Raw genomic sequence first — 10,654 nt, forward strand, 5'->3', positions numbered from 1 at the left:
TCCTATTGCATTTATTATCACAGTTCTTTCTTAACTTATCGCTACACTTATCACTACATTTATCGCTATACTTATTTATTATAACATTTTACATTATGAATATATAACCTAAGTACTCATGGGAAAAACGCGAAACAACTATAATGGACAGCCGCGCGGGACCTTTCGTGCGCACTATTTGCACCTACTATCTGCGTTTATATCCATCACTGGAAACGCTTGCGTTGAGCTCTTACGTCATGCTCACGCATGCGCACAACGGCTCCCATATGGGAAAAATTCCCACGACTTGTCATCACTGCCGTCGCCTTGCCGAATCTCTTCTCCGTCTGCCCCAATCGCCGGGAAGACTCTCTGCGTACGTCGACACTACATCGTAGGTCTGGAGTCGTGCCGCTCTAGGATCCCCTTAAGCGTGGTCTACAATGGCCGCAAGCAGTAAGAAGTAAGGCCCGATCTACAATAGATAAAGTAAGGAGTAGGAGTAGAAGTAACGATTTTGGCGTAAAGATGCTTACGGTAGTCCTGTCTACAATACGATGCAATAGGAAAGATAAGCCAATCAGAACGCAGGAGGAAAATTGTATCGACTGTGCGGGTGGTCCGATTGAACACATCGCGATTGTACACAGGACACAGAGTAATGATTGGTTGGATTTAAAATTCACCAGATAAAGCTTTGCACCGGTTGGTTGTGTCCAATCGTGTAGGCAATCGAGGTCCTCTCGAGTGTGCGAGAGTCGATTAATTACTTTTATACTTAAAGATTCGCACAAGTCAGTATTCCATATTAACACATCGATCAATAAATCCCGGGACTAACCAACAGATGGTGCCTCTAATAACAAATCCATATCATTCTCAGTTAGTACCAACCTTTAGAAGTTACGTGTTAAATTTTCATGACATTCCGACATTGTGTCGTTGAGTTACAGTGGTTTTAGTGACGCTACTTTTGCTATTTTCAAAACAATGGAAAAAACCGAATTTCGTGTGTTAATAAAATATTGCTTTTTAATGGGAAAAAATACCGGGAAAAAATTCAAACTCAGCGATGGCTTGAAAAGTGTTATCCGGGCTCTGCTCCGTCAAAAGCAACCATTTGTCGGTGGTATGCTGATTTCAAACGCGGTCGTACAGACACAAATGATGCTGAACGCTCTGGTCGTCCAAGTGAGGCTTTTACACCAGAAAACATAAAAAAACCCTCAAAATCGTGATGGAAAATCGCAAAGTAAAGTTGCGTGAGATAGCTGACATCCTGAAGATATCATTTGGTAGTGTTTACACTATTTTGCATGAACATTTGGTCATGAAAAAGCTTTTTTCGAAATGGGTGCCGCGTTTGCTCGGAATGGAACAGAAACAACAACGCATCGATGATTCAGAGCGCTGTTTGGCACTGTTTACGCGAAATGAACAAGAGTTTTTGCGTCGATATGTGACAATGGTTGAAACTTGGATCCACCACTATACTTCGGAATCAAATCGGCAGTCAGCTGAGTGGAGAGCAGCCGATGAAAGTCGTTTAAAAACTCAACATTCGGCCGAGAAGGTTATGACCTCCATATTTTGGGATGCGCATGGTATAATATTCATCGATTACCTTGAAAAAGGAAAAACCATCAATAGCGAATATTACGTAGCGTTATTGGAGCGTTTGAAGGCAGAAATTGCAAAAAAACGGCCTCATATGAAGAAGAAAAAAATTCTCTTTCATCATGACAATGCACTGACGTGTCACAAGTCGATGGTAACGATGGCCAAATTGCATGAGTTGAATTTCGAATTGCTTCCGCACCCACCGTATTCTCCAGATTTGGCCCTCAGCGATTATTGGTTGTTCGCAGACCTCAACAAGATGCTCCAGAGAAAGAGATTTGGCTCCAATGAAGAAGTGATTGCCGAAACTAACGCCTATTTTGAAACCAAAGATAAATCGTTCTACACGACTGGCATAGAAAAGTTAGGAAAGCGTTGAAATGAATGTATCGCTATTGAAGGAGACTATGTTGATGAATAAAGAAGAATTTTGGCAAACAAATGTTGTTTTAGTAGTTAGTCGCGGGACTTATTGATCGATGTGTTACATCTGTGTTTTCTTCAGAATTATTGGCGGTGTACATATGGATGGATATGTTGCAGGTGTTGGTATGGCACATTGTGAACTGGAATGCTGTGAGCTGGCAAGTTGTGAGGTGCTAAAATGCAACAGTTACGAAGCCATAGCTTTCTTGTGCTTTAGAATAGGCTAGAAATTTGATAATGTCCTGCACAAATATAATTCATCTTAAACATAAAACTTATGTAAAATAGATCTTTCAAATTTGTTAAATTAAAAATTGTAAAACAAATGCAAAATGCAAGAATAAATGTTATAGTTATCATTTATATAATGATTTAATTACTGTCTAGGTTGAATATGATCAGCCAGAAACATTAGATCTTTATATAATGTCCAATTAGATGTATATGGCACATGATCTGCATCTGCGCCAGATCTTGCCTGCGACTGTATTGACTTTCCGGCGCTCTTTTCTGAATTTTTGACGTAAAAAACGTTTTGACGTATAAAATGTTTTTTCTGCATCAATTCCTGCAAATACACAGTATTGAAAAAGAAACCTTATCCAGAATACAATAGCTGTAAAGGCTCGTCTACATTAGCTGTAAAGGCTCGTCTACAATAGCTGCAAGAGTAAGGCTGTAAGGCTGTAACGTAAGCTGTCAGCGAATGAAAATATTTCATTTCGTGTCTTGCAACCTTACAGCCTTACTCTTACAGCTAATGTAAACGAGCCTTGAGAGTAAGGCTGTAAAGCTAAGACTCCATGCATGCGGTGAGCTCCGGCAAACGGCTGCGGTAACCAATCAGGAGACAGACGCATGCCGGAGCTTGCCGCAACCGGACTTGCGCCTCCCTCCTGATTGGTCACCGCAGCATTTGCCGCAGCTCACCGCATGCATGGAGTCTTAGCTTAAGGTTGCAAGACACGAAATGAAATATTTTCATTCGCTGACAGCTTACGTTACAGCCTTACAGCCTTACTCTTACAGCTATTGTAGACAAGCCTTAAGAGTAAGGCTGTAAGGCTAAAGCGTGGTCTACAATAGTCGCAAGCAGTAAGAAGTAAGCATGAACACTAAAGCTAAGACTCCATGCATGCGGTGAGCTCCGGCAAACGGCTGCGGTGACCAATCAGGAGACAGACGCATGCCGGAGCTTGCCGCAACCGGACTTGCGCCTCCCTCCTGATTGGTCACCGCAGCATTTGCCGCAGCTCACCGCATGCATGGAGTCTTAGCTTAAGAAATGGACTAACCACAGTTGATTATTTTTGTCATAATCGACTGTGATTGGTTTATTTCTTACCGCTTACGCTTACCGCTTACTTCTTACTGCTTACTGCCATTGTAGACCACACTTTATATTACATTTGTCGTACGACAATCTTTTCGAATACGTTGATTGGTTAACAAGTAGAATATTTCTAGGATTGCTTCGCGTACGCCAATTAATGTATCCGAAAAGCTTGTCGTACGACACATGTAATATTAAGCTAAGGCTGTAACGAAAGCTGTCAGCGAATGAAAATATTTCATTTCGTGTCTTGCAACCTTACAGCCTTACTCTTACAGCTAACGTAGACGAGCCTTTATCCTATGGCATACGCTCTGTAACGGGCGCCCCAAGCTGCCACGTTACAATTGGGTCTGTTTTTTATAGCTTCACTGTTGAACTAGTGAATGTTGAACAGACCCATTGATTGGTCTGTTCTTTGTAGCTGCACTGTTGAACTGGTGCAATAAGTTAAAGTGAGACAAATATAGGTTTTCTCACTCTAGCTTATTGTACCAGTTCAGCAGTGCAGCTACAAAGAACAGACCAAAGTATAGGTTTTCTCATTCTAGCTTATTGCACCAGTTCAGCAGTGCAGCTACAAAGAACAGACCATAAGCTGTCTTAAGTTCATTTTCAGATACCCCATAGCCAATGAAATGATTTGTACAGCATCTGAAGATAAACTTAAGACGTTCTTAAATATAAGATCCGACTATGAATACTGGCCATATAGTGTCTCATTGGTGCCTTTAGAATGCGATTGGTCATTTGGTGATGTGGGTAATTTATAAATTCTTGCATTATTTGCCATCAAAACGGAAATACATGTCTACGCGAGCGTTTGCCGAAAATTTAGTTCCACTGTGGGGATTGATATAAGTGAGTGACGAATGTATTCGACAGTGTTCAACATGTGATTAAGCTGATTTCAATTTTTAACTTTCATAATAAAAATTGGCTTCTCATCCTGACATTGTAGAAGGTCCTCGAAAATATATAATAGATATGACAGTTGCAAGTGCATGATCACTTTTGTATTTTCCAAGAGATCACGTAACCTGTACTACCTGTAATTTTAACATGTTCACCACTACACATACGATTCATTCAGAGAACTCTCCCCAGAGTCCTTATCTTTTTTTTATGTAATCGTATAAAAGAAACTTGATTATTTATATAAATAAATCGAAAATTTATCTCTTATATGACTGTGGTCTTCTATGAGACATTGAGGTGTTGGACATGTTTAACGCTTGATGGCAATATATTAATGTTGCTCACAATGTACTGATAAGTTTCTTTACTTTTAGGTCATGACAGCTGTAAAGGTACATGGTGGAATTGACATCTTGAGGTTGCCAGTGAATGAAGAGGTTTATGTTTGTTCACCATGGCATATCAAGTATACACAGTCTCATATACTGCATTCCAAGTGTTCCAAAAGTGAGAATGGTTGCAGTAACAAAGACAATGAAGCTTGTCAATTTTGCGTGTATGTGTTTTGTTAGATTTATTCCAAAATTTATGGTAACACGAATAAACATTGAGAAATATGTATTTATCTTTCAGCTACAATAATACATTAGAGCTGCCACATATGCCTGATATGGTATTCCCCAATAATGTATTGACTCTGACACATCAAGATGGAGCATTATTGCAGTTTAATGCTTTAGATGCACTAAGGCATGTATCCAATGGGAAAATCAATGTACAATTGGCATGTGCAGAAGCATGGAAGGAATCTAGGTATGTTACAATTTACACCTATTTTAATCTTACCTATAGCTCTTACCATACTCTTGGTTAAATATTTCAACAGATCGGACAGCAGTGAATATTTAGAAGAAAAAGTGAAACCTTTTGATTGGACATTTACTACAGATTATACTGGTACAATATTTGGTTTTAAAATTGAGGAGACAAATGAGAGAATTGATATGGATAAACTAAGGCAAAGAGATAAAATATTGTTTTATAATGACTTAACCCTGTTTGAGGATGAACTTCATGACAATGGTATTGCGGTGAATTCAGTAAAAATTGTAAGTTACTTCAAGTACAAATTTAAATGGCAATGTGTACAATGAGATTCTAATTATTTCAATTCTTATTCTTTACAGAGAGTCATGCCCAGCAGTTTTTTCATACTGTTGCGATATTTTTTGAGAATTGACAATGTAATGCTAAGGATAAATGATACTCGTATCTATCACGAACTTGGCAAAAATTACTTGTTACGCGAGTTTACGTCGCGGGAAGCCAAGGTTCAAAATATTCGAGTAAGTAATATTAACTTTAAGTAACAACTGTAGAAAGTAGCACTTGAAATTTTAATATGTTCCCTATCAACACCATACGTATGCAAACATATCAAAAACATAAAAATATTTTTATTAACGCATGGATATAATACTTCATGTTATGTATTGTTCTGTAAGGTATCACATGTATTAACCTAAAATATTCCACAGGTCTCTCCAGCGCTCTTCCTGGAGCCAAGTGAAATAGCGCCTCACTTGCCATTGGTCGGAAGTCACTACCACAAGTTAATAATACTTGAGAAGGAAGTGTCTAAATTAAACGAAGATACGATCAACTCCCGAGATGCGGAAAAGCAGGGTACATCCGCGAGCGAAGAAAAACCAGCAGAATCTAGTGAACACACGACAGACAGTTCCATTACTTAAAACTTTTGTGCCGAAGCGCCTGTGTTATGTGATATTGTATTCGTGAGGAAACATCAATGAGGAACTCACTTGTGCAGATCATAGACTCTCATCAGACTTTGATCATGATAAAACCCAAGGTTCTATATTTATGCATCGAAAGTAAAACAAGAGAATTATTTACAATGGCTTTTATCTCGGATTGATCAGTATCAAGTCCTCAGTTCGAAACAGATTTCGCTCTTATCATGCTTGTCACTTTAGTATCTACGTTTTTCTTCTCGTATCTCTGATTTTTAATAAAGATCTTCCCAAAAGAATTCGGTTCATCCCGATGTCGACGTAAGCTCTGCGGTATAAACTTTGCGCATCCGAATTATTCATTCGGCAAGGTACACGCCTCTATCGCGGATCGACACGTTGACAGAGGAGTATTAACAAAATAGAACGCACTTTTTACGCCCAGAAGTCATCTAGCGAATACGCTTATCATTAATTATCAACAATAGACTCTATCTGTTTGATAATCGCATCTACCTTTCTGATATGACACTTGCACAGTGTTCCTGTGTTCTACATTTTGCGAAAATGTGCCGTACCGTTCACTTGAGGAGCCTCATTGTGCTGAGTGTCGCTTTGCTCATTCGCGACGTCGACGCAGGTACGAGTTCACGATCGAGCGCGCGTACAGTTCGCCAGCCGTATACGGAGGTCACCGATCATTTCTTACCTTAACATTGTTCTGCGTCAGAGAGGAGAATCTTACCTACGTCGGTAGAGGTCCAGGAGGGCCAAGATGTCCAGGTGCAACTCCTGCAGATTTTAAAGGACGAAACATCGTGTTACGTGAGGACTCCGCTTCTTAACACGTGCAACCTCAAGGTAGCCGGCAGCGAGAAGAATGCCAGTTGCGACGATAGAATGTACTATTGGCCGGTGAACGGTGCGTGCGGCTTCTACGTGAAGAACGTGCAGAAGCAGGATCATGGGTTTTGGAGACTCATCTCACAGAACGAAAACTCCAAAGTGGTGGACGTCGTCATGATCACGGTGTTAGGTAGAGATCCAAGACAGCTCCGAGTTGAATTGAGTGACGAGCTCCAACTGACGGCAACGTTCCACCAATATTGTAATCTCTCGCTCGAAACAATGTAATACGACTCGCGCGTAGTCTGCAAGACGTTCAAAGGACATCTAAGGAAAAGTAGGACATCTTTAAGACGTCTCATTGTTGAACGAGAGATTATGACATTCGTGTGATCTTACTGTTACTCGATGTTCAGCGGGACTAACCGCGGGTATTCCCCACGTCGGCTACGATGTGGCCACGCGCACCGGCAGGACGGCACGGCACTCAGCATCGGGAATTCTGTGTTTCAGATCAATTCGACGCATCGGCGGAATCGCTGGAGATAACAAAGGGGATGACATACACGCTCACGTTCTCCGACATCAACGAATACTGCATAGTACGTACATATGCGTTCAAATGTTCCTGAATAGAGACCTACGAAAATTAACTCTTCGCGCGCTCACGGTGCCGTTATACTCGGTGCTCTTTCCTCCCGTGATCGTCCCTTCTCGTACGATCCTCTAACTCCGCGGGAAATTGTCGAAACAGGTACGGAATCCGCACGAACCCTTCAGCGTGATTGTGAACAATGTGTGCGGTGTGGAAATCGAAAAGGTGTCCACGGTGGACCATGGAAACTGGAGCGCCATAATTGGCGTGAGGGGCCGGATCGAGGAAACCATGAAGATGATCAACGTGTCCGTGTTCTGTAAGTTATTCGCGTGATATGACACCGAAACATTGCGGGCTGTAGTTACTGAAGCTTTAAGTCGGAGACTCGTTGTTATCGGCTGCTCATCGTTGTTGTCTTGTTCTTATCTCTCAGCTGAACACGTGAGTTCCGGGTACACCATCTCTGTTGACCCCGAAGCCGTGCATTTGTACTGCAACTACCAGGCACTGGACAAACACTTGACCCTGTGCAGATTCACGAAGTCCTCAGTCGACCAGGTATTCTCCAGGATGATCCGTAGGCCACGATGAGTTTAACGCGAGTGTAGGTTGCTTGGGAACCCAATAACCTCGACGCTCTCTTGCAGGTGGGATTCAGACTACGCGAAGGTATGCGCAAAGGCCGATACGAGTATTACGGTAGCGGGCTGGATGCGGGAGAATGCGGCCTGACGATTCAGTCTCCGGAGGAGAAGGACTACGGGCTTTGGTACTGCCTGATCAATACGCCGAATAAGTCGCCTATCGTGACAGCCATAATGGTTTCGAGGACTTTCGCGAAACGAGGTAAAACAAGAACAACGGAGGGAATTAACGTAATAATAAACGACGCGCAAATGCTAAGTGCAAACCCTGTCAACGATAACGAACGTGATTATGCCAATTACGAATGTAATTGGTGTATGGAACAGAGAACTCTTTTCAGCTACGAGATAGCTCGCGTATGGCGATCAACGTGTAATAGCAGTAATAGCAATGACAATAATGGAACATTCCATCGCGACAGCCGCGGACAGTATAACTCTCTCGACCGCCACCTCGCCTGTCATCACGACCGAAGGAAAGTTTCTCAGACTGGAATGCTCCTTGAGCGAGCCGTTAAGCTACTGTTGGTTCTCCGAGCCGAACGGGAAGATTCACCAGACCACGAATGAGACGAGTATGGCACTCAGGTGGGTACACGATTATAACAATTAGATTCGGAGTAAACGTCGATTTGTGATGAACCGTCGCTAGAAGAGCTTAACCGAGCGGTGTTGTTGCAGTAACGGTCCACAGGTAAATACTTATTGGTTCGGTAACTGCTCGATCGAGATTCCTGAAGCCAACAAGGACAAGCACAACGGCACATGGACTTGCCACATGGGACCCGCTTCACCCGGCATAGAGTTTATCGAAGAGATCAACGTTCGGATAGCAGGTACGGATGGTGTTGTCTAGACTCGACGCGAACTCCGCACAGTCGTCGAGTGCTACACGCGACGATTGTGCGAGTAAGGTATCGTTGCGAGGTCAAGTTGGTAAGTAAGTGACTCGGATGCTAAATATCACACGCGCGAATCCAGATACATCTCTGGCGGCGGTGGAAAAGTTCGTGTTTTCCGTTGACGACGACAAAGTCATCTTCCACTGCAAAACCGTGCCGCACGTGATGGCCCTCAATTACTGCAGGTTTCAATTGCCGATTGGATTCGGCATACATGTCACCGAGTACATCACCGAAAGCAAGTACGAGATTCCGTATACATATTTACGTATGTAATGCCAGAAGACATGTCTAGTATTCGACTTTTGCAAATAAAGAAATTGGGAGGCTCATACCTAACGAAACGTTTACTATATCGTTAATTGTACTGCCGTTATCTTTCGCATTACGTCGGAATTTTTGCAGTCCCCTCGTGCAGGACAACGTGCGTTATTGGTATAACGGAAAGGGCCTCGCGGCTGGCGATTGCGGATTGGTCGTCGAACCCGCAACTTCGATACACAACGGAAACTGGACATGCGGGGCGAAAATTGAGCTCATACCCGGCGATAGCGAGTCATTCGATACGATTTATTTCTCTTACAATAAGCCCCACAACATGGGTTTAATTACAGGTGAGAACATTGAAATTCTTCCTGCGTTACATGTAGCGTTACAAGCGTCAGCGAGAAAAATCGTACTTGATACTTACGTTTTCAACATGACAAATTCAGACAACACTTCGGGTATCGTCGGCATCGTTTTTGGTTCCCTGGGATTCGTTGTAGCTCTGGGAATCGTGATAATGTTCGGTATCAGGTTCAGAGAAACATACCGGCAGCACCCACAGCAAGCTCAGGATGTACGTATGACTGTGTTCTTATTTTTTAACAGGCGACACAATGTTCATCTCAACCGTAATCGTTGTTTCTGTGTAGATCGGCGATTTTATGCAGATGCCAGAAGAGCTCTCTCTAGATACAATATCGACCAACGCTTCGAGTTTCAATAGACAAAATATTAGCAGAAGCAGCAATAATAGCGGCAATAGCGGCGGTAACAGCGATAGAAGTATTAAAAGTAGTAGAAGTAATACCACTAATACCAACAGTAGTAACAGTAGCAATATCCTTTTCCAGCAGCACCTGTAACCAACAATTTCCGTTACGTAGTTAAATTATACACGTTACATCGCTGGGTCTGCTGATCGATAACTCTAACGAATAGAATATTGTGATAAGTCGTATTTGTCATAAATGTTGTATCAGCCACGTTTTTATCGCGTATCGAGTTTTACAGTAGCGCGGTGGATTAAAGATCTATGTAGTACTAAAGATCAATAGAGAATGATAAAAAAATTGAGATACTTATCTTGCAATCAATTGAAGGAGATAAACAAAAGTTTCATATGCGTCGCTTCCTTCTTTTTAGGCGTCGTCAATCATTGTCGGTTTGTATCCTCGTACTATCCGCTGCATAATACCTGGAAAGAAAAGATAGGTTAGACAAATGAGGAAAATATAAATGCGGGGAGGATCATGTCGCATGCGGTGCGACTTGAATGCTCAAACGCGGTCATCTTCGCCGTTCAATTTCATGAAATGACGTCGCGTAAGAGCATGCATTGCGACGTTGTCCCATGTCGCGTTCTC

At 42.2% G+C, this 10,654-nt stretch overlaps 2 protein-coding genes and 1 long non-coding RNA gene across 6 annotated transcripts; 2 read left to right on the forward strand and 1 right to left on the reverse strand.

The window, feature by feature from the left end:
- Positions 1–4,082: 4,082 nt before the first annotated feature.
- Positions 4,083–6,318, forward strand: LOC105182584 (TIP41-like protein). Of its 3 annotated transcripts, none has more exons than XM_011140117.3 (6): positions 4,083–4,222; positions 4,654–4,835; positions 4,913–5,092; positions 5,166–5,388; positions 5,467–5,625; positions 5,818–6,318. In XM_011140117.3, the coding sequence occupies exons 2-6, from the start codon at positions 4,657–4,659 to the stop codon at positions 6,031–6,033; spliced, it is 957 nt and encodes a 318-aa protein (XP_011138419.1). In that variant the 5' UTR covers positions 4,083–4,222; positions 4,654–4,656; the 3' UTR covers positions 6,034–6,318. The 3 variants fall into 3 exon arrangements, with proteins under 3 accessions (XP_011138419.1, XP_011138418.1, XP_019696671.1); XM_011140116.3 differs by having other exon boundaries at positions 4,085–4,325; XM_019841112.2 differs by having other exon boundaries at positions 4,101–4,119.
- On the reverse strand, positions 6,285–7,680 carry LOC112590423 (uncharacterized). The gene is made up of 3 exons (XR_003114193.1): positions 7,490–7,680; positions 7,279–7,418; positions 6,285–7,206 (listed from the first exon to the last, which is right to left on the reverse strand). It is a non-coding gene; the product is annotated as an uncharacterized LOC112590423 (long non-coding RNA).
- On the forward strand, positions 6,545–10,309 carry LOC105182583 (uncharacterized). Of its 2 annotated transcripts, XM_019841111.2 has the most exons (13): positions 6,545–6,673; positions 6,764–7,069; positions 7,393–7,481; positions 7,634–7,793; positions 7,911–8,035; positions 8,125–8,323; positions 8,544–8,709; positions 8,803–8,957; positions 9,103–9,265; positions 9,429–9,637; positions 9,737–9,864; positions 9,941–10,058; positions 10,145–10,309. In XM_019841111.2, exons 1-13 carry the CDS (start codon positions 6,559–6,561, stop codon positions 10,207–10,209), a joined length of 1,998 nt encoding a protein of 665 aa, XP_019696670.1. In that variant the 5' UTR covers positions 6,545–6,558; the 3' UTR covers positions 10,210–10,309. The 2 variants fall into 2 exon arrangements, with proteins under 2 accessions (XP_019696670.1, XP_011138417.1); XM_011140115.3 differs by having other exon boundaries at positions 9,941–10,224.
- Positions 10,310–10,654: the final 345 nt, after the last annotated feature.

Source organism: Harpegnathos saltator, unplaced genomic scaffold, assembly GCF_003227715.2.
Source record: "Harpegnathos saltator strain DR-91 unplaced genomic scaffold, Hsal_v8.6 scaffold80, whole genome shotgun sequence".
Lineage (NCBI taxonomy): Eukaryota > Metazoa > Arthropoda > Insecta > Hymenoptera > Formicidae > Harpegnathos > Harpegnathos saltator.

What these genes read in the sequence shown, in the direction of transcription:
- LOC105182583 (XM_011140115.3), top strand. Translation starts at nt 6,559, where the DNA reads ATGACACTTGCACAGTGTTCCTGTGTTCTACATTTTGCGAAAATGTGC. An exon ending in CGAAGTCCTCAGTCGACCAG is followed by an intron (nt 8,036 to 8,124) that starts GTATTCTCCAGG and finishes GCTCTCTTGCAG; the next exon opens with GTGGGATTCAGACTACGCGA. An exon ending in GAGGACTTTCGCGAAACGAG is followed by an intron (nt 8,324 to 8,543) that starts GTAAAACAAGAA and finishes CCATCGCGACAG; the next exon opens with CCGCGGACAGTATAACTCTC.
- LOC105182584 (XM_011140117.3), top strand. Translation starts at nt 4,657, where the DNA reads ATGACAGCTGTAAAGGTACATGGTGGAATTGACATCTTGAGGTTGCCA. An exon ending in GAAGCTTGTCAATTTTGCGT is followed by an intron (nt 4,836 to 4,912) that starts GTATGTGTTTTG and finishes TTTATCTTTCAG; the next exon opens with CTACAATAATACATTAGAGC. An exon ending in GAAGCATGGAAGGAATCTAG is followed by an intron (nt 5,093 to 5,165) that starts GTATGTTACAAT and finishes ATATTTCAACAG; the next exon opens with ATCGGACAGCAGTGAATATT.